Here is a 24670-nt window from a genome sequence, read left to right on the forward strand (position 1 = left end):
TCTAGGAAAACTTGGGCTTATTGAAACTTGGGCTTATTGTATAAAAATGATCTTAATTTATTAGAATTAAAGTGAAATATGACACTAAATGGGACGCAATGGAGAAAAACAATTCATGTAGCCTACCCTACGTAGTGGGATTAAGGTTTTGTTGTTGTTGTTGTATCTCTTTACATGAGGCCTTTTTAGTCTTGGAGTTTATAAAGTATCAAATTAGTCTCCAACTCATTTTAAATGGGTATGTGGACTAAATTAGCACTTTTATTGAATTTGAGACTAAAATAACCTCCTGCAAAGAGTCAGGATAATTTTAACACTTATCTCTTTACTAGTTGTCGTTTCTTCTTGTACATAAATAAAAAAAATTAAAAAATATTTAAGCTTTTGATAAGAATACTAACAAGCTCGCGTCGACTTTGATCTGACTATCTAGTTTGGAGAAGAATGGGTCGTGGAGTCAGCAGCGGAGGCGGCCAGAGTTCTTTGGGCTACCTTTTTGGTGGCGGCGAACCTTCGAAACCTACCGGTGATAGTCCTAACCCTAATCCCAAGCCTATTCCGGCAGTAGTCGACAATAGCAAGCAGGTTCCTGCAGGCATTACTGGACACACTACAAACAATTACTTCCGAGCAGATGGCCAAAACACTGGGAATTTTATCACAGTATGTGCATCCATATACTTCACTAGTTTTCTTAACTTTTTTCTGCAGCTTTCATTATTGTCATCTTTTCTTTTCTTTTCTTTTCTTTTTTCTTTTCTTTTTTCTTATTAGGAAGTTTGAGCGTTGAAATATGAATTTAATGTAGGGAGGATTTGATTCTTGAGGCATTTACATATATATTGCCCAATCTTTATATTTTTTCATATATAACATCTCAATTTTGCTTTTTACATTTATAAAAACCAAATCATTCATGTCACACATAAAAATTACCGAACTCGTAAAAAGTGAGATACACCTTTTCATGCTTGGGTAATGTGACATATGTAAAAATTGACATTTAGGCGTTAGATATGTAAATACATAAGAATTGATTAAATACATAAGAATTGTACATAAGAATTGATTGGTATGTGTGTAAATCTTCATTGATTTTAACCACAAGGAAAATCTTGTAGTAGGATATGAACATAGGTCTCAAAGCCATTGGATTTATTTTGAGATAAGTGCAGTACATGTGTGGATGAATCAGAGTTTGTATTGAATTAATCTATGAGTAAATTTAGTGGATTTGAAAATCATCCTAACCAAAAAAATTGAAATACCCTCACTGCACATTTAAAAAAAAAATGATGAAAATTAATTAGTTTATGTCTTTCTAACATATTTCAATTCTAAAATTTGCTTTTTTGGTGTTGCGGGGTGGTGTGGTGAATTTTTTTTTAATCTGCAGCACAATTATTTATTTTGAAAAATTTATAGAGAACATAAACTACATATTTTTAAAAATTTTAAATAAATAATACAGAAAAAAAATCCTATAAATTTTGGGGGACACGTGTCTCCCAAAATTCTGTGTAAATAGATGTTCAACATTTGATGCATATCTACCAATCATGCTTTGTATTTTTAGAATCACTAATTGTCACATTTCACATCTCTTTTAATCTATTTTGAGTTACTTTTGTGAATTGAAGTTCATGTTGTATTTATGGTTTTTTCATAATTAGGGGTAATTTTATCTTTTAGCTTTATTTACTTGTATGCCCCAGTTTTTTTCTATAAAAAAGGATTTAAGGCTTATGAGAGGAGTGGAGGAGAAGTGTGGAGTCGTAACCTCAAGCGTTTTTTTTTTTCCCATTCGTTGCTAGTGGAATCTTCCTCCCCGTTGACTTAATTGAATCGACTTAATGTCGAACACGTTAATTTTTGTGTTTGATTGCCATTGTGTGAATTTATACGCTTCTACATTATTTTCGCATAACAATTGGTGTCAGATCTAGGTTCGTGGTTCGACGTTGGCGACAACAAATCCAGTGTGTGTTGCCGGTATTTTTGCAACAAATGGTTTGGCATGCTTTGCAGACAGAGTCGGTGGTTCCAGAGATAGTCTGGTGGCAGAGGCGTGCTTGAGAAGTCCATCCGGTGGGTGTTGTTCCAACTACGTTTTGAGCGGCAAACTGGGGTGGTTTCGGCGAGGTCCGGAGGCCGAAAGAAAATTCCCTTGCTTCGGCTTGTTCGGGCGAGACAAAAAAAATTTCTTTCCTGCTGCGAAGGAAATTTTTTATTCTGAAGCAAGCGAAAGAGATTTGTAGGAAAGTTTCCCAAGGATTAAAAAGGAAGTTGCACACGTCTGAGGGGAGAAAAATATTATGTGAAAGGAATTTTTTTTTGGGAAAAGTAATTTGAACTGTGGAAACAATGAACCATAACACGGTGTTCAAGTTATTCAACGATCACTATAACAATAGAAAAGTCAATTCATCTGGTTGTTACCCATCCTGTCAAAATTTGATGTGACGAAATTTGATGACAGGAAATTTTGGCATGTGACAATACGATGTGATGGATGCGCTGTGTTTTCTGAATCTAGATGAGTCCTAGATAGCGAGAAATGTCCTGAAGTGATGTTAAAGAGAGATTGGTTGAAGATGAACGAGATTACTTGTGACTTGATACGAAATTGCTTGATTTTGGAAATCAAATATAGGTTGATGATGAAGACTTCTGCAAAGAGTTTTGGAGGATGTTTGAGAACAAATATCTTACAAAGAGCGTGGAGAACCATCTCCATGTGAAACGTCAACTCTACAGATTTCAGATGAGACGGGTTACTATTAATGAGCACTTGAATTAATTCACTAAACTATTGGCATATCTATTAAATTTGGATCAGGAGGTTGGAGATGAAAACAATATGCTTCTTCTCTTGAATTTGCTCCCATATTTGTATGAGAACTTCTCTATGACACTCGTTTATGGAAATGTGATCTTGAATTATGACGAAGTGGCTCACATTGTTAAATCACGAGTTACGTCGAAGGGATAAGGAGTCCACAAAGATGAAATCAGTTAAGGTTCTTACACTTCAACGTGGCGGATCTAAAAATAGGAATTTGTTAAAGAAAGGTAGCATCAGTGACACTTCTCAAAAGCGTGGTAATTCTTGTGCGCGCAGTTTTGGAAAAAATCACTGTGTTTTATGTTTATAGACTAGTCATTGGAAGAAAGATTGTTCGGAGTTGAAATGAAAGTGAATGAAAACTGCATCAAAGGCGAAATTCAACGCTATTGTTGAAAAGATAAGAAGTGCAGATTCAGATGTATCGTTATTGCACTTTCTCATAGTTTATTTATAGATGATTCATGCTAGATTCTAGATACATGTGCTACCTATAACATTTGTCCCCATCGACGGTGCTTCTGTACATACAAGGAGTTGGATAGCGGTGTAGTGACTATGAGCAACAATCAAGCTTGTCATACTATTAGTGTAGAGGGTATATTTATCGTGATGCATGATGATACTGTGAGGAAGCTGACTGATGGTAAACATATTCTAGATATCAAGAAGAATTTGCTGTCAGTTGGGGCTTTAGAGTCCAAGGGTTATAAGGTAGTTATTGAGACAGACGTTCTGAGGATATATCATGGAGCAATGATTTTTATGAAAAGAGTTCGCCATTACAATCTTTATTATCTTCAGGATAGTACAGTGACTGAAATGACTGTTGTTGTTGATAATTTTTTTGACACCCCTATTGTGACATATGTGGCAAGCTCATGCTCGAGAGACTTCACTTCAGGCTTTGGTGAAGAAATGATTGATTAAATGAGCAAACACCTGCGAGCTAGATTTCTGCGAATATTATGTTTTTGACAAGAAGATGCAGGTACTTTTGAGACTGTCATCTACAGTATAAAGATATTTTAGAGTATGTTCACACATATGTTTGGGGTTCGACAAAGACAACATCATTTAGCGAGCGAACATACTTTGTCTTTTATTAATGGTTACTCCAGATATATTTGGGTGTACTCTATGAAGCGCAAAAACAAAGTGCTGGAGATTTTGATAACTTGGAAGAAGTGAATTAAGACTCAGACTCGTCAAAAGATCTGGTGTATCAGATTAGATAATGGGGGCAAATACGCTTTGGAAATATTCTTGCAAGTGTGTCAGAGAGTTGAGATAGAGCACAACTTCAATGTTTGAGAGTCGTCATAGCAGAACGGGGAATCAGACTTTGGTGGAGAAAGTTCGATGTATTTTACCCAAATGCTGGTTTGGATAGAATCAATTGGGCTGAGGCCATGAATATGTCTGTCACTTAGTGAATTGTCTCTCTTCAGCAACTATTGGGAAGAAGACCCCAAAGGAGACGTGGTCAGGACATCCTGCTAGAGATTATAAGCACGCAAGTGTTTAGGTGTTCAACTTACTACCATGTGCAAAATGATAAACTAGAACCATGAACAAAGAAGACGAGATTAATTAGCTTCAGACGTGGAGTCAAGGTCTTCAAGCTATATGACTAGTCAGAAAGAAAGGTTGTCATTAACAAGGATGTTACATTCAATGAGGCAAGCTTGTTAGAAAATTAAGACTCAAAAGCAGTTGGAGAGTTTTAATGGGACTACAAATATGCAATAGAAGTTGGAGTTTGATGCAACTTCATTTATTCTACAGAGTTTGTCCACTTCGACCTAGATATTTGATTCAGTTGCAGCTCAGAAGATATATGTTTATAGTGCTCGGGAGGTGGAATAACATGTTGATGATGATATTATTGCTCAAGCATCTATCGCTAGGAGCAGGACTAGATGCCAGAATGATCCAAAACCAGCTTGGTCGAGGAATCACATTGCATTTGCACTTTCAGCCACAGAGTCATAAATTATTTATCACTACAAAGAAGCGATGGAGAACCTGGACCGTGATCTTTGTGGAATGACAATAAATGAAGAGATAAAGTCTCTTCGGAAGAATGGTACTTGGAGGTTGATGAAACTTTCTCGAGGAAGGAAAATTATTGGGTGCAAATGGGTGTATGCAAAGAAAGCAGGTTCTCATGGAGCTGATGTGCGATACAAGACAAGATTAGTGGCAAAAATTTTGTGCAACGACAAGTGATTGATTATAATGAAGTATTCTCCCCAGTGGTCAAACATTTCTTAATGCGTGTTCTCTCAGCACTTGTAGCACAGTACAATCTAATCTTGAAATAACTCAATGTGAAGACTGTATTTCTATACAGAGAATTGCATGAGATCTACATGTTGAAGCCGTCTGGATATAGAGCATCAAAAGATTTGGTTTGCAAACTGAACAAGCCTTTATATGGTTTGAAGTAGTCGCCACGACAATGGTCTAAAAAAATTGATCAGTTCATGAGGAAACAATAGTACACGAGAAACCAGTATGACCATTGTGCATATTTCAAGATGTTGGCTAAAGGTGAGTTCATTTATTTGTTTTTATCTTGATAATATGTGGATTGAATCTACTAGTCAGATTGAGGTTGACAGGATGATAAATCAACTATCCAAACATTTCGAAATGGAAGAGTCGGGTGATGCTCACAGGAATTTTGGCATGGAGATTCTTAGAGATAAGACAGTTGGAAATGTTTGACTCTCTCAAGGAGCCTGTGGTCGGAAGCTGCTAAAGAAATGTGGGGTTGATGGCTCGAGTAAGATAGTGAGTATATCTATTTTATCTCACTTTCAGTTTAGTTCAGAACAGTGTCAGGATGACCAGGAAAGAAAAGATATGTGATCCATTTCTTATGATGGTGTAATAAGCAGTCTGATGTATGTCATGATTTGTACTATACTAGATATTGCACAAGCAGATTGTGTTGTGAGCAGATTTATGCATGATCCATTAATGAATCATTGGCAGGTCGTGAAAAGTATTCTAAGATATTTGAAGTGTGCAATTGATGTTGGCTTGGTGTTTGGGAGACAATCATTTATTACAGAATTGTGTGTAGGCTCCACTGACTCGGACTATGCAGGTGATATGGATAGACGGAGATCTACGATGAGCTATTTATTTAGATTAGCAGGACGTCCAGTCAGTTGGAGTTCATTTCTAGAGTCTTCTGTTGTTTTGTCTACTATGGAGGCGATGAAAGAAACAATATGGATACATGGCTATTGAATGACTTAAGAGTTTATCAGGAGTCTCTGACGGTGTTTTGTGGCAGCCAGAGTACGATATTTTTTGTTACAAATCCAATTCATCATGTTTGTATCAAGTACATTGATGTGAGGTACCGCTTTATTCAGGACTTAATTGAAGAAGGTAATGTTATGTTGAAGATAGATACAAAGGAGAATCAAGTGGACATGCTCTCGAAGGTACTACAAGTCCAGAAGTTTACATATTGAATGAATTTGGCGAACATCCAAGCTCAAGACTAATTTCCCAGGAGGACATTTAGAAGAACTACGCAATGTTTGATCTCTTCGGGAGGGGGGGTACGTAGGCAGCCATCTTGGTACTGTTGATTTGAAGTTTGGAGCTCATTTGATCATTTCTCACTTATTTGAAAGTAAGAGATAATGTGGAAATTGTTGTATTTGTGGCTTTTGTTTACTTAGGTGCAATTTTGTGTTTGGCTTTATTTACTTATATGTTCTAGTCTTCCTCTATAAAAAAAGGACTTACGGCTTACGAGGGGAGTGGAGGAGAAATGTTGAGATGTAACCCCATAACCCTTTTTTCTGAACACCGAATCATGTAAATTTTTGTGTTTGGTTATTTCTGTGTAAATTTCTACACTTTCGCATTATTTTCAGATAACATTTTATTCATCTTTGTCATTTTACATAAATTTTATTTATGTGTAAGCATTTTTATTCTAATCATTGCAGGATCGACCTTCTACTAAGGTCCATGCTGCTCCAGGCGGAGATTCCTCCCTTGATTACCTCTTTGGTGATGGCAAAAAATGAGGGAGTCTGGTGAGAGCTTCTTCTTAAAAAAAAAAAATTAATAATAACAATAAAAAAAAAAAAAAAAAATTGCGGTTATCTTTGTTGTGTTGAACCAGAATTGATTTCCTGCAATTTGTAGTTGATGGAAGTCTGCTTCTAACACTTGCCGTGTTGTGTATTATATGGTTTTTTTGGTAAAAAAACTATATTTGGTGGGTTGATATTGTGGCACAAATAACCATTCGTCTACTTTTCCTTCTCTACGGGGCATTTACAGAAAAAAATGAGTAATGATGTATCAGTACTTCAGTGGTGAGGTGTCACGTGGTGTCACGGTGAGACCATTGCATACGTGACACCTCATCATTGGAGTACTGATGCATCACATCAGTACTCCTGAGGTAATATTTTTTCTCATTCACATGTATACCACCCAATTCCTATGTTTTTACATATCTAACACCTAAACTTTGCATTTTTTTTTTTTTTAAATTTGCATTTACATCACCCAAATCATTCATATCATATAAAAAATGGAATGCACCTCATGCAAAGGTGAATTGGTATGTACATTAAAAATTGAAGTTTAGGGGTTCATATGTAAATACATAGGAATTGAGTGTCATGTATGTAAATGTTGGTTTTTTATCTATTTGAAAGGGTTGTTTGTAGGATGGAATTAATTTGAGTATATTTTATTCAAGATGGGTCATAGATTATTTATTATTATTATTTTTTAGGCATAAATTTGGCGCTTAATTTTTTTTTAGACTTTTAAAAAACCTTTATCTTTAAATAATTAAAAATGTAAAAAAAAAGATTTTTTTTTTATATTTTATAACAAGTGATATGTTATTATTTATCTCATAATTTTTTTAAAATTCATTTTCTATTATATTATAAAGTTATTTTAAATTAATATTATTTTTTTTTCCTCTCATAATAAATTAGTTGACTCCCCACCAAGGGAGATTAAGGTTTCATTTGCTATTTTTGTATAATAAATTAGTTGGGTCATCAGCTAATAGTTTCGATTAAACTTGGGCTCGAGTAAAAGATGTCTCAAGCTTAACTTGACTCGTGCACACTTCTAAATAAGCTTATTAAAATTATAAATATATCTTTTGTCAAAATTTAGATAAATTGAGCTCATCAAATTGGAACTTAATTTAGTTTAAACGATTCATAGTTTAAATATTAATTAGAGGCAAGTTATGAACAAACATAACGAATTATGCATCTTGCACGTATAATTTCAATTTAATTTGTTGAAACCATTATTGATTAAAAAAGGAATTATCTTTTTTTTTTTTTTTGTGAAATATATATTTTCATGGCACTCGCGAATTTGGGAGGGACTGAGCTCACACAATGCAGCACTTGCAGGCACCCCTCAGCCCTCCACTAATCGTGGGGCTGTGAACTTACTTTGAAAATCGTTAATCGCTCAAAAATTAATTCAAATTTTTGCTCGAATCAAGATCTGATCGAAAGAATGAGCGGAGCTACTATCCAAATTTTTTTATCTTGGATTGATTTTGTGCCGACTTCAACTGACTCGAAATCAGATCGTTGATAAGTTTTGTGATGTTATGACTGTACAAATTTAGCTCAAAGATTATTTATAATTTGAAAATTAATATAAATTTTGGCTCAGAGCAAGGCCAGATCAGAATAGACGAGCCCAGCTATTAGGCTAAAAAAATGTTCGCAGATTTGGGCCGAACCAACTCTGCTGCAAATATGCTCGTCTAAGGGTCGGCGGTGACATAGAAGATGATGCTCGCCGGAAAATGGAGGAAGCGAACGCCGGCGATGCCGATATCTAAAAGGGATTTGACCCCTTCCACGCACCTCCTCCCACATGTCGCGCTGAAGTTTGAACCGACGTCTCCGCTTCTCCTTCTCCCCCATATACCAGCTCTTCACGCCCCCAAGGTTCATGCTCGTCTACAAGAATGAATCCGAGGTCCATGTGCCAGTCGAGTCCTCCGCTGCCATAGGTTAGTTCTGTTTTCCCCGTTTCTTTTGATCCATATGCCTGCACCGGTGTGATATTTTGTCACTGATGCAGTTAACTTCGAAATTTGTCCTGTTCATTTTGATTTTGTGCGTCCGCTTTCCATTTGTAGTATGTTTGAATTCTATTTTGTTAATCAAAGTTGACATTGGGATTGGTTTTTCAAGGAATGAAGAAACCTTAAAAGAAAGCTTCAGTAGCATGCTAAACTCGCATGCTTCCACACTGGTGCTTTTGCTCGCATTGATCAAAGCTGCTGCTACTGCCTATGGAAGTAATGGTTGTATTGAGAGGGAGAGCACGGTCCTTCTCGCCTTTAAATCAAGCATTATAGATACTAAAAGCCGCCCTTCTTCTTGGGAAGGTGAGGATTGCTGTAGTTGGATAGGAATTGTTTGCTGCAGCAATAAAACCTACCTTATTCTTGAGCTCAACCTTGATAACCCTATTTACTCTTCTTTGTCTCTGCGAGGCAAGATCAATCATTCTCCGGTCAACTTGACTTAGTATTACGATTAAGTTATTGTGGATTAAATAGCATTGATTCTACTACTTCTCATTTGTTTTTTTTTTCAAACCTATTTGAAGCTGTTCTAGGGAAAAATAGATTAAGTTCCACTGCACCCCGATGGCTGTCGAACGCCACCAAGCTTACAGTTCAGTTTCTTGGTCACAATTCATTCCAGGAAGCCATGCCTGATGCTCTGGAAAGCATGACCTTCCTTTCTTTTCTTGCCCTAGAACACAATAAATTTGCAGGACATGTATCAGAAACAATATTCACAAAGCTCTGCAACTTGAACATTTTGAGGTTGGATTATAGCAACTTTAGGGGCAATGTTAGTGACATAATTGACGGTATTAGATGTTCATGAAGCATTATAGATCCTTTCTCTTGATGCAAATTTTATGGGGGTTCCTATTCCTGAAGGAATAGGGAAGCTGTCTAGCTTATCTGCAATTCTTCTGCAACACAACCGTTTTGAATGTATCATCACCGAAGTTCATTTTGCTAACCTAACCAGATTAAAAATATCAGACATTTCTTATAATTCATCGAGCATAGATTTTAAGGAGGATTGGGCACCTCCCTTCCAGCTCCTATGGATCAAGCTAAATAATTGTTTATTGGGTCCTCAATTTCCTACTTGGTTTCTATGGCAGAGAAAAAATATTGGCTTGTCCATTGCTGCAGCAGGGATTTCAGACACCATGCCTGAATGGTTTGTGCGCAAATCATCCAACGTAGCGCTTTTGGTCTCCTCCAATAATCAGATGAGAGGCAAGTTGCCACAAACTTTATGAGATTATTTAATCTTGCAAATCGTGATTCGGTATACTCTTTGACTGAGCTACAGGCGTTGGATCTCAGTAGTAATAACCTGTCTGGAAAACTACCAAAATTTCTGCAGCAGTGCAAGAACTTGGATGTTCCAAGTCTCAGTGAAAATAATTTTGATAAAAATATTCCAGCATGGTTGGACATGGAGCTGCCAAATTTATGGATTCTTCTGATAAGGTTCAACCGTTATTCAGGCTGCATAAACTTATCCTGTAAATATTTATCTGGAAGAATTCCTACAGGGAATCAGCTCCAAACTATAAAATGTTGATACATCCATATATATTGGAAATTGTGAACTGTTTGAAATACCAGGAGTTGGGAATCGCTCTTGCAATGCTGACCAGTCTGATCTCAATCAAGCCATGGGTGATGAAGACGAGGATGATGAAGTGCAATGGTTTTATCTTTGAATGGTAACAGGATTCGCCATGGGATTATGTGAGGTATTTAATCAGTTTTTATTTGACTGCGATGGCATGAGTGAATACTTATTTCACCCTTGTTGACGGCTAACATTACTGGATATGTATGGTACCTATGATGAAGCTTGATGCAGCCTAGCATCGTCTAAAATCGGCTCCGACATACTATCTGTTACTACTGCTGCTGCTGAGTGTTAATCGTCCAAGATGGGGTAGGAGTCCTGTCTCAACCCATTTGTTTTAGCAACTAATTTCCTTTTCTTATTGATCATGTATGTATGTATATATATATATATTTATACATTATATATATATATATATATATATAATGTATTAAACCAACTCTTGCCATTACGCATATATTCCCATTTCATAACTCTTTAGAACTCTCTAACAAAGAGTTTGTTTGATTGGAGATGACGTAAGAAAAAGGAGAGAAGGGACTAATAAGATGAGGAAGATTGGGGTTTTAGATAACAACATAATATTTTGTTTTTCCATCTGCAAATCGAGTTTGTATTCAGGCTGTTATGCTTAAAGGCATGGATGTAGAGAACTTTATTTGAGGTGAAAATGATAAATTAAGGTTAATTATATATATTTGCATTACTATGTTGGGAATTCTTTTAAATCAAGGATGTTTATGTTTGTATCATGCGGCGTGCAGAAGAAGTTGATTGCAAGGAGAAAAATAAAGAAATCCGTTTGGTGGAGGATTCTATAATTACTTCGAGATATTGAATTTCTAATATAGAGCGGAAATTATCATTAGCCCAAATATCTGTTAGTTTTTATAACTTCATTGATCTATCATGTGTTTGTGAGTAGATAATTTTTTTTATTAAACAAGTTCTAATGGTATTAATAAGCCGATTGCATGTTTATATGATCACATATGCATGATATAGAATTCAACTTTTAAGATTTTTAATAAAATATGATGTGTAATTTAAGTACTCAGAAGCTGACTGTTATATGTTTCACTGTATTTTTTTTTTAAATGCGTATTAATCCATGTAGATCAATGATAGGTGTATATCAATGCCAATAAATTTTAAATGCTTTTGAAAATAATACTAACAAAATTTAAGAAAATAACATGTTACATAGGATATATTAACCATAGATGGTGAACTACATAGATGCAAAAATTTTGACAAGGTGAGCCTTAAGGGCGGCCAACAAAGGTTCTTGACTCTGGATGCGAGAAGTTTAAAATAATCCAGTCCAACCTTAAATATAGTTACGGACCACATATAAATACTTTAGGTACATTTGCATACATACCACCCAATTCCTATGCATTTACATATCTAAAACCTAAACCTTACATTTTACATTTATACCACACAAATCTTTCATATCACATAAAAAATGCCACTATTTTAACTTTCAAGAAGTGAAATGCCCATATTCATGCATAGGAAGGTGGTATGTAAGGAAAATTTGAAATTTTGGTGTTAGATTTGTAAATACATAGGAATTGAGTGGTATGTATGTAAATCTTCCAATTTTTTAATGCCCCAACAAATATAATACAAATATTATATGACACATAAGTTTATGATTAATATAAATGAGAAAGAAAATAAAGATAAAAAAGTAATTTCAAACAATTATAGGTTAGCATAGTGCATTAAATGATTTGAGACTTCAAAAATATTTCTTCTTACTTTACATTTGTTTAAGTCGTTTAACGTTCAGGATTTTCTTTTAGTTGTATAACCATAATTTTTCATTTCAGTTTAAATTTATTATATTAAATCAGTTATGTCTATGATTAATAATACTTATGTTGACATAAAACATCAATATGCATAATGTTATTAGTGGTTTAGCATTTTGAATCATGTATTAAAATTATTTCTCTTGTTTAATTTTACATTATTAACACTCTTATTGCCAGGTCCCAAGCCCTAGACGTGAAAAGTGGAGGGTTATGTTAGGTAGTCGACAAACAGTGTAAAATTTGTCGAAAAATCAAAACATCCTTTAGATCTTTGTGTAAATGCTAGAGCGACTTCTAAAAATAACGCGTTGTATGGTCCGAATACAATGAATAATGTGCAGGGGCCACTGTAACTGCGTTTGAGTGTAGTTTCAAATAAGCAAGGGTTCTCATTTTTCTGACTGATGCAGGTAAAGAAGTTAGTCCATGAAACTAATGTTAGAAATAAATTGTGGAATATAGGCGTTCTCACAAGTAAATTAATGAGATTAGTTGATATTATGGTTCATAGGAAGATAAATATATTATGTATTCAAAAAATTAAATTGTTTGGAGAAAAAGTCATGGAGATTGATAACTTAGGTTTTAGACTAGAAATGGTGTAAGTGTAATTATAGATAAGAGGTTGAAAGATGGTTTTTTAAAAATTAAAGAATTAGAGATTGAATTATAGCCCTTAAAATTATTGTTAATACTAAAATTTTTAATATTATAAGTGTTTATGCTCCTCAAATTGGTTTAAATATAGGTTCTAGAGAAAAATTCTTGAATGACCTAGAAGAATTAATATAAATAATATATTTTGAAGAAAGAATTTTTATTTGGGGATATTTAAATGGACATGTTGGTAGAGTGGTAGAAGATTTTAAAAATATTTATGGTGGCTACAGTTTTGGGATTAATGAAGAATATATAATTATATTAGATTTTGTTTTAACGTATGATTTGTTATTGTTAATATTTTTTTTCGGAAAAGAGATGAGCATATTATTACTTATAAGAATTGATCTGATAAAACACAAATTGATTATTTTATTATGAGAAAAAGAGATTGTTGAGAATTTAAATATTACAAGGTCATTTCAAGTGAGAATTTGAGTACTCAACATCGATTTTTGGTTTTGTATTTTAAGATGAAGAGTTGTAAGATAAAGAAATCTAGGAATCATTGTCATAGAATTAAATGAAGGAACCTAAAAAACATAAATAAAATTATTTTTATGGTAAACTTTAAAATTTCAAGATTTGAGATGTTTGTGAAGAATCAAATTCTATATGGGATAAAGTAACAAATATTATTAAACAAATGACAAAAGATGCACTTGGATAATCAAAAGGAAAATTTTCTATAAATAAAAAAAATTAGTGGTGGAATAATAATATGTAAGAAAAGATAAAATATTAGAAGTTTTGTTAAAAATTAGTTTAAATGTAAAAGCTTAGAGAACTTAAAAAAATATAAGGTGACTAAGTTGTCTAAGAGAACAATTTGCGAGCTAAAAATTTTATTTTAATGATCTTTAGAATATATTAGAATTGAAGAGGTTGAAATATATATGTATAAACTAGTCAGACAAAGAGAAAAGAAAAGTAAAGATTTTCTTAAAAATGAAAAATAAAAAGGTTTTTCTTAAAAAAAGATATTCAATATTGGTGGGTGAGCTAATTTGATAAACTTTTCAATCAAGTTTCTGAAAATACGATCTTAGTTATTTTAATATCGTTAAAAGTAATAATATATTTTATTATTACCATCGTATTAGTAAAAAAAGAAGTTCAAGAGGTTTTAAAGAAAATTAAGGGTGAAAAATCAATAAGACCTGATAATAGCCCAATTGAAGTGTGAAAATATTTAGGGGATTTGAGAGTTTTTGGCTTACTGAACGCTTTAATTTTATTTTAAAAACTAAAAAGATGTCGGAGGAGTGAAGGAAATGTATTTTGGTCTCCATTTTTAAGAATAAGGATGCATAAGAGTGTGCAAATTATAGAGGAATTAAATTAATGTGTCGTAATTTAAAATTATGAGAAAGAGTAATTAAACATAGTTTAAGACGTGTTACAAAAATTTCTCATAAGCAATGTGCATTTATGTTGTGCAAGTCTACTATGGAAGTTATGCATTTATTGAGAGGTTTGATGGAGAAGTACAAAGAGAATAGGAGGATCTACATAGGATTTTTATTGATTTAGAAAAAGCTTATGATAAGATTCCAAGAGAAATCCTTTGGAGAGTTATCCTTTGGAGAGTTCTGAGTTCTAGAGAAGAAAGGTGTTGATATGACATATATTCAAGTCATTGGAGATGTGTATACTAGAGCTATTACTTGTGTTCGAACAGATAGAGGATTGACAAATATTTTCCTATTTCAGTTGGATTACATCAAGGATAAGCTTTAAGCCCATATCTTTTTTCTTTAGTTATGGATGCTCTTCTAGACATTTATAGGAAGATATACATTGGTGTATGCTTTTCGCTAATGCTACCCTTCTTGTGGATAAGACTAGAGAAAGAATTCAGGAAAAACTTGAATTATGGAGGTCTACATTGGAGTATAAAGGTCTTCGTTTGAGTTCTTCATTTGAGTAGAACTAAAACTGAATTTTAGTAGTAGTAGCTCTAGTGACAGAGTTATAACTATGGGTGATCAAATAATTAAAAGGTGTGAACGCTTTAGAAATCTCGGGTCTACTGTTCAAAGTGATGGTGATATAGATGGTGATGTTATTAGTAGAATTCAAGTTGGTTGGTTGAAGCGGAGGAATGCTTTGGGCCAATTGTGTGATAGAAAAATACTGCTTAGATTGAAAGGAAAATTTTATAAGATTGTGGTAAGATCTGTAATGTTCTATGGCACAGAATGTTGGCCTTTAAAATAGAAGCATAAAACAAAGTTAAGTGTTGTCGAGATAAGAATGCTTAAGTGGATTGCTTAAGTGGATTAGTGGCTTGATTAGTGGCTTGACACTTAGAGACAAAACGCAAAATGAATATATCTGTGATAGGGTTGGTATAGCTCCATTGGAGGACAAAATTAGAGAGAGTCGTTCTTAGATGGTTTGGTCACATTAAACGCCAACCATCTGATGATCTGGCTAGGAGAGTAGATGTTTTAGATTTGACTTATGTTAAAAAGCTAGAGGTAGACCTAAAAAGTCTTGCGCATATTGTATAAAAGATGATCTGAATTTATTAGAGTTAAATTAAAATATGCACTCAATAGGACACAATGGAGAAAAAAGTTTCATATAGCTGACCCCACTTAGTAGGTAAAGGCTTATTGTTGTTTAATTTTACAGTATTATGTTGATTATTGTGAATTCAGAGAATTTGATGCCGTGGCCTCTGTGAGATGGGAGTGAGGAAGTTTACTGTGATGTTCCAAGTCAAATTTTTAGAAGATAGATAAGATAGTAGGTAAGAAAATACTCAGAAATTTCACTCTTATTTTGCAAGGACTTCAAGATCTAGGATTTGAGCTTTCTCGTAGGTGCAAGCACTCACGGTTAATTGTCTCTCTTTCTCTCTTGATAAAGAGAGAACATTCTCAATAAAAGCTGGTTATTAGGTGCTAATTATTCAAACTTTACATATACTAGGAACAAATTTAAAAGTATCATTTTAAGTTAAAGTGCATGGTGGGGGAAATGACGACAAACCCGATCAAGAACTTATGGTTCTGTCATCCCGGTTGTCTTGGTCCATGGTCTACTTAGAGGGAACTTTGCTATATAATTACAACATTAACACCACTGAAGTGCTATTCTATCACTCAGCTAATTACCAAGCTCTGACAATAATTGTAAGATTTTCTTACACAGTTGGTAGCAATATGCTTGTAGCTCTTGGAACTGAAGCATTGCACGCATTGCATATCTCTTCTTTTACCTTGTTGTGGGTTGCATAATCAATTGCATTATTGTGCATTTTTTGTTGCTAGCAAGTGATACGTGTCATATCTCATTCTTATTCTTAAAGTAATTCTTTAAAGCAAACTTTTCGGTGACAGGGGTCATGATTAATCAAAATATCATAAGTGGCAATCCACCTAAATCAGCCTTTGATTCTTACTGATTTAACTTCATAATATAGAGAGGTATAAGTTGTCAGTCATCCCTAATTTGTCTTAGATTTGTGCAGAACGATTGCTATTTTAATTCCTCTATAATTCTCTGAGGTAATGTAGTTTTACTGAGTCTGCTTGAAACAAACTGTATGAAATTAATGCATTTCCTTCTGAATCATGTTTATCAGAAAATACCTTTTATTTTTACCTAATTATTGTTGCCCTATTTACTTTTTCTGTGAATAAAGAGTCTATGCACTGCAACACTTAGCACAACTGCCTTCTATTTAAATATTGTGATTTCTCCTTCATAATGCTTTATATAAAGTGATTCATTCTTCATAATGACATAATTCAGCTATGTTGACTCATTTATGAAAATTGACCTTTTTAATACTAAAGAGGTGGTCACTTTTGATATAATAATTATGCCAGCATTTAAATTATTTTCTTTCCTTGTACAATAGCCGCTTGTTTTCTTACACACGTTGAGATAACCTTTTCCACCATCTCCTTTTGATAGATAATGATTTATTTTCTTACACAGGATGAGATAACCTTTTCCATCCATCTCCTTTTGATAGATAATGATTTTTAATTCTGTGGTGGGAATTTACATGAACTAGAAAGAAACAAGGAAGATTTGCATGCATGCCACTTATTTTCTATGTATTTACATATACAACTCCTAAGCATTAATTTTGACATGTATGCCACCTCAATTATGCATGAAACGGTGTATTTCACTTTCTGGAAGTTAAAACAGTGGTATTTTTAATGGGATATTGAAGATTGGGTGGTATAAACATGAAAAGTAAAGTTTAGGGGTTAGATATGTAAATATACAGTACTTGGGTGGTATTTATGTAAATGCCCCAAGAAATAATTGACATGACACCATGATTGTAGCTCAGTTCTGTATTTGTAGAGATACAGTCATTACCTAAATCCCTCATATGTCTTCTCAGTGTAGATGGAATAGATTTGAAAACTCAGTGGACTGAATATTTCATGCAAAAATTTTTGTGCTGTAATTTGATAATTTCTCATTAGATTTAGATTGAAATTTGAATCAAGTAGATTATTAAGGAGTAGAGTGCCAAAAATAGTCCCCGACTATTTATATGAGGCCATTTTAGTACTAAATTTTATAGAAATATCAAAATAGTCCACAACACTCTTTAAGTTTTTGGAGCATTTACATACATACCACATAATTCCTTTGTATTCGTATCTATCACCTAATCTTTCATATTTACATATAAAGCTCTCAAATCTTTAATATAACTATTACTAACTCATCTTCATGCATATACTTATCACATCAAATTGTTGTAAATATCAAACTGTCGGTGTTAGATATGTAAATTCATAGGACTTTTGTGATATGCATGTAAATTTCCCGAAGCCTTTTTATGGTAAAACACATATTTTAATGCACATTTATTGATGTGATTATGATGCTAAAGTCTTATATAAATAGATATCAAAATTTTGATGTTGAAAATATAAATGCATAAGAATTGTTTGTTATGTATGCAAATCTCCTTTCTAGTTTTGTGTTTGATTCTAGGATTCCCTTAATCTGCCATTTAATAGAGTATTTGGGCCATCTTTGAAACTGGATTTCAATTTTATTTGTGGGAAAATCCTAATTTGGTATTCTAATTAAGGGCATTTACGTACATACCACTCAATTCTTATGCATTTACATCTAGCAAACCTTGTTTTTATATTTATACCATCCAAAGCTTCCATGCCGCATCAAAAATACCACTATTTTAGCTTTGAAATGTGAAATACACATTTTCATGCAAATGTGTAAAAATTGAAGTTTAGGTGTTAGATATGTAAATACGTAAGAATTGAGTGGTATGTATGTAAATCTTATACGGAAATTTCTCATCAGGCAACCTTATAGTAGGCAGTTTGAAATATTAAGATCACATGGAGGGGACCAGTATTGTTGAAAACTTTAATTGATTGAACTATTTATAGTATCCAACATGTTTATTAGCAAGTCTGAATCATTATTTATCCTATGGAAAGAATGTTATCGTTTATATATATATATATATATATATATATATATATATATATATATATGTGTGTGATGTGTGTGTGTGTTCTGCCAGCCGTGGTCTGTTGGTAGAGCAACCTCTTTGAACGTCGTAAGTCCTCTCAAGTCACAGGTTCGAATCCTTTTCTTGTCAGTTTACCCGTAATGATGGTGGTGCTTGAATAGTTAGGCACATGAGGGTGGTTGGAGGCTCAAAAGGTTACCACCAAATGTTTCAATTTCTCGAAAATTTAATGAAAATTACATCTAACTGCTTGTTATTTCTTTACATTCTACCTGCCTGACACATAATTATCTGAAAAGAACTATTTTTATGATTTTTTTCACCTATTTATATATTTGTCATCTTTTTATTGCGGTGGCTCTTACAAATTTTTATCTTTTAAAAGTAATTCCGCAATTTTTTGGCAGCTACTCAACCAGATCAGAATGCAAAACACAGTTTCCCACTGCAACTTCAAATGCTATCAAATACAGTGTAACACCACACCACTGTACTAAACGTACATCATAATTAACTTTCAAAATGTTTCGTTTGAATTATGAGAGAGGTTTGATTATTATTATTATTATTATTATTATTATTATTATTATTATTATTATTATTATTATTATTATTATTATTATTATTATTATTATTATTATTATATTTATGTATATATATTTCATTTATTTTGTGGTCAATATGTGTTTTTATATGGTTAATCTTTCAGCAATCTTTCTGGCCATATAGTTTTGTTATAATTGAATATATGAGATGATAATGTTTAGTTTGACTTGCTTTATTTCACAGTCATTCATTTCTTGCAAGCATCCATTGCCTTATGCGTGTAATTTAATATTTTATATTGTCATTTTTTTCCAAAGCAATGATTTCATTATCAATGAATATTATATGCTATTGATTTATTCGTAAAGTCACTTCTTTGACTTTATGTTATGAAAGAGAGGACTTTGAAAAATAACATATTGCTATGGTTCACAAATCTTAGTATAGAGAGATGGTATGGGTTGATACTAAAATAAAGATAAAAAAATTTTCGTGTATAATGTGTGCTTGACTCGATGAGTGGCTCATGAAAGTTCAATGAGCTCGCAAGCCGAGCTCAAGCCTACTTTCTCGAATGACTAATGTGACATGTTTATTGATTTTCTTAAATAAGAATATTCTAGTTATTTTAATAAAAAAATTGAACTTAATTAAATGATTTGCATTGTGATATGTCATCAACAAATTTCTATCATCAGACATGAATCTTGAGACAAATTTTTTTAGCAAGAAATGCTCAGTCTTCGATTAAAACTTAAAAGCTTTCAGAATTCTGATTTCAGGAAGTTTATAGTCAAACTAACTAGCTCGACGAGATGAACCTAAGATATCAAAATTGGTCCAGTCTTGGTTGGATCAAACTATTAACCCACTTTTGAAAGTAAGGAAATAGACAGGGAGGATATTAGATAAAGTAGTAGTAGTCGTAATATATGTGTGAAGAGGTGAAGTAGGATCTGTTAAGCAAAAAACCGTTATTACGAGCAACTGCCAACCACCGTTGACCACACCTCCGACAACTTCGCCACCCCATTCGGCCAACTCTAACATCCATCAACCGCCGCACATTCTTTACGATGAAACACTCTGTGAACCAACTACCGACACCGCAAAATCACGTGGCAACCTACAAAACAATGTATCATCCCGAACATCTTGCCAACCCCGAAGATGGCGCACTGAATCTCCAGCAATCACTCCCCACAATGACCATTCACTGTCACAAGGCAATGAGTTATTCCGTGCACCAATATTATAATTATTTCCCGCCTGTAAAACAATGAGTCATACCTATAATTACCAATTCAAAGTGGAATATTTTAACTGACAAGATCCAATAATTTTTTATTTTCACTATTCTTATTTTCCACATAAAAATTTTTGATGTCCTTACAAGTTATCTTCTTTCATGTAAGTACACAAAATTATCGTATAATATTAATACAATAATTCGTTAGTCAATCGTCGTGAATTTTTTAGCATGGCATCACGTTGATTCTCTCAATCATATATTAGTTTCTAGACATCTTAATATCTTAATCTTAGCACTTTGAATACTAGAATTTATATTAAAATATATCTTAATCTTAGCATTTTGATTACCATAACTTATATTAAAATTTTCATTTAATCAAGTGAATTTTTTATTAAGGCATCATATATTATAAAAAAAATTATCCAAGTCTCCATCAAGGCATTAATTCAATATGAACAAAAATATTCCAACCAATCTCCTCGGCCTTTCTGTCACGGAATCTGCTAAAATCCCATTAAACTTAGACAAGGAAAATGTTAACTATACTTGTTTTTATCCTAATCTCCAATTTCAATAATTGATGGTCTGCACGCCACAACAATAACTGTTTGAAAAAATAACTGTGAAGCTGCTAAGGAAATAACTGTTATTCAGAAAATTATAGTGACGATTACATATTTGTTTTTTTTTTTTTTTTTTTTTTTTGAAAAAAAAAACAAACTGCAGCTTTCTAGCGGTCACTACAGGTCGTCAGACTTGTTGAGAAAACATAGTTTTCAGCTGCAGATTTTCGAGTATGCATATAAAACATAGTTTTGCCAAACTGTAAAAATTGTGATGCGGCACAGCACTGCCGCCCCAAATGCATCTTGAATCACTTCATCTCTTATCAATTATCATCAAGGGATTGTTTGATTTGCTCAAAATGAGATTCAATGTAAAAAATTTGCAGAGCACTCTGATTACAATGTATTAGAAATATTTTAGAATTTTTCAGTTCAATGTTTAATAAACGTAGAATTCTATGCATTTTCATTTGGTTTGTATATTAAAAACATTGTATTTCAAAATACAACTTTTGTTATGGCGGCAATGGGGAACCGGCGGCAGACGACCGGCTGTGGTAGCGGGCGGTGGCGGCTTACCGATTGCATTTTATTGTGGAACTCAAATTCAATCAAACTGACCGAATTCTAAATTCAACTGAAATGAACTATGGCGTCAACTTTAAATTCATTCATACTATGTATTGTATTTATAATTCTTCATTTCCAGCACATTGAAACATCTACTATTCTGCCCTACAATTTTCTATCACATAATATTATATATCTCTTGAAATATAACTAATAATGGGCCACCTCCAAGATAAATGAGGCTTTTCATTCATATAAGGTGACAAATATATTATAAAAATTAATATTTTGCTGTTGCTGTATGATATTATGAGATATAAATGAAAATTTACATAATTAATTAATTAATAGGGACAATTACATATTGGGCACCCAAAACATTGCTATTTACAAATCAACCACCCTCTTTCATCCCACCCTCTTTCTTTCATCCATTCTTCAAATTCTCGCTCAAATATCAAAGATCGTGATAAAACCCCAACCCGTGTTTTTTATTTTAATCAAATTCTCTATAGCTTTATCGTGGCACGCGTAAATGCATCTATTTCATTGTTCAAAAAAATCACAAAAGTGTTTGATTTGTAAATATTAATATTTCTTGTGCTCTGTATGTAATTATCCCTAAATAATATTATTACATTACTAACCAAAACCCTACAAAAGAAATAAAAATAAACTCTTAATAGCGACATAATAGACAACTGGTTCTCTATTATTGCTACATTCATTTAGTAGACCGTTTGGCAAACCATTACAATAAAAGAAATTATATGATTTTTTTTTTTTTTGTAAATTTTTAGTTTAATAAATTAAAATGAGAAAAATATTTAAAACTTTTATAAAATGAGTATTTTTTTATGGTAATAAAATGTAAATATAAAATATATGACTCAAATTCTTTATGTTGAAAGTAAATAAATGTTTTATTTATTTATTTATTATGAGAATGAGTAAGGTGTCAAAATAGTTCTCAGACTATTTCCATGTGATTGTTGCAGTTCCAGAGTTCACAGAAGTATCAAAATAGTCTTCAGATTCTGTAAGTAGTATTCCATGAGGACCATTTTTGCCCTAATTCAAAGAATTTGGGGATTAATGTGGCACTTTTATAGATTATGAGACTAAGGGTTATTTGGGGCAGCTGAAGCTAACTAAAAAGTAGTTACGAAACTGCTGAATAATGATCAGATGCTCAAAAAGTTACGGTTACAATTTTTTTTTAAGTATAACTGTAGCTAGAAAGCTGTCACTACAACTAGTAATGTGTGGTGGGTAAACGCAGATTTCAGCAATAATTTTTTGAAAAAACAGTCAAAACACAGTTCACCTGAAGAGACAAAAATGCAGTCTGTGTCACACCGCTGCACCAAACGGACCATAAAATGATAATCAGTCCACTTTTTTAAGAATATGGCATTTCTCATATATTTTTTTTTATGCGTAATTAATAATGAAAGCCATTTCTAACAAAATACAATAGTTTTTTGTCCTCATATATTTTTTTTCCCCATAATTTACACATCAAACAATTAAAAGATTAACAAAAATGCCACACGATAAGTATTATTAGTATTAAATGCTGAAGATCAAAGTAGCGATTATGGCCATAAATACGTTTACCAAATCCCATACGTTTATATTTAATTGCCAAAAAAACAATGCATACATTTATTTAAAAATCAATGAAGAAAATGAAAAGATTTTTCTTTTTTTATTTTTAATTCATATAATTATTTAAAAAATATGTTTTTTTAAATAATGTTAGTTATATTGTCTTATTGATTTTTTTTTTTTTTTGTAGCATCTGATTTAGGATTTGTTTGGGATAATTTTATGTTTGTTTTGAATTTCATATTGTTATCACAGTTCTATTTGAGAAACTATTTTCTTATTGATTTTCATAATTTTTTTTGTGGTTGGAAGCTATTTTTTTTCAACTTAACATATTTAAATGCAATGACTATAAAAAAATTGTTATTTGTTTCTTTGAATAAATATATATATGAAAAATTAGGGCAAAAAAAATAGGAATCGACACAAATTCAGAAGAACACACAGAGATTTACAAGGTTCGATACAGATGCCTACGTCCTCGAGAGCAAAGCGGTGGCTTGATTTCAATATTGAGAAAAAGAGTACTTCATTTGGTTTATATATAGCAACTTCATGAAGACCCCACATTTGCCTTAGATTTCGGCTCAAGACTGATTTGATACTATTCAACCTTGTCTTACCAAAGCCAAATATGGTTATTGGTTGACTTAACTTGGTTTATTGGTGATTTTAATCTTAGAGATTAATTCAAAATGTTATGCGAAGAAATCAATAAGAAAATAGTTTTAAGAAAAATTAAATATATATATATATATATATATATATTATAAACGTAAGAAAATTAAGAATTTTCTTATTTAAAAATCAGGCATCATTTTATATTAGAATAAAAAGATTCAAAAAACATTTAAATTCTTATCCTTTAAATATATAAAGTTATTATATATACAATAAAAAAGGTTATTATTTATATGAACTATGATAAGAATGTAATAAATAGAAGAGCAAATGGTACATAAATTAAAAATATATATGAAATTGATTGAATAGAAATGATTTGATTCCTTTTTTTTTATCTTAAGTATTATACTTTGATCAAATCTTGTTTCAAAGTATAAATCACATTTAATTTTAGATATACTAGACTATTTTATTGTCAATTTTTTAGTGTTAATTATTTTTTTCCATTTTTTAAATTTAGTTGCAGGCTATTAATATAGCATATACTTTCAAGAATTAATAAATTATAATAGAGTTAGAATATTCATACTAATAGAGTGATTATTCAGCGTCTTAGTATTATATGAAAGTACAACACACACTCAGGTAAAAGAAAAGTTAAATAGAATCAGACACCTCAATTTTTATGATAGAAAAAGAAAAAAAGATATGTGGTCTGACCCAGTTGCATTAATCTACTGGGAATATTGAATACACAAGTCCATCCTTATCCTAAATTAGGGAAGATAGTGTTATTATGAAGAAATAGTTATTGCATATAAAAAATAAATTTAATTTATTATATTCTTAAAATATATGCAACCAAAGAGCCTATAAATATATCAGTATCAGTATTATTATGTGCTGATCAATTTTCTTCCATGTAATCAACTTTAATAAATGT

General features: G+C 32.4%; 1 protein-coding gene and 1 long non-coding RNA gene across 3 annotated transcripts in view; both read left to right on the forward strand.

Annotated features, from left to right (window-relative positions):
• LOC110018074 (protein SPIRAL1-like 1) overlaps positions 1-6943 on the forward strand; it is a 45692-nt gene extending 38749 nt beyond the window's left edge. The window contains exons 2-3 of the mRNA XM_020715300.1: positions 434-663; positions 6826-6943. Coding sequence (XP_020570959.1) covers positions 445-663; positions 6826-6906 — 300 coding nt within the window. The 5' untranslated portion in view covers positions 434-444 and the 3' untranslated portion in view covers positions 6907-6943. The remainder of the gene's footprint in view (positions 1-433; positions 664-6825) is intronic.
• A 1636-nt stretch (positions 6944-8579) lies between these two features.
• Positions 8580-19040, forward strand: LOC110029884. Of its 2 annotated transcripts, none has more exons than XR_002294590.1 (3): positions 8580-8891; positions 9076-10887; positions 18963-19040. It is a non-coding gene; the product is annotated as an uncharacterized LOC110029884 (long non-coding RNA). The 2 variants fall into 2 exon arrangements; XR_002294586.1 differs by lacking the exon at positions 18963-19040 and having other exon boundaries at positions 9076-9272; positions 9497-10936.
• The last annotated feature ends 5630 nt before the right edge of the window (positions 19041-24670 follow it).

Source organism: Phalaenopsis equestris, unplaced genomic scaffold (genome assembly GCF_001263595.1).
Source record: "Phalaenopsis equestris unplaced genomic scaffold, ASM126359v1 Scaffold000002, whole genome shotgun sequence".
NCBI classification, from domain to species: Eukaryota; Viridiplantae; Streptophyta; class Magnoliopsida; order Asparagales; family Orchidaceae; genus Phalaenopsis; species Phalaenopsis equestris.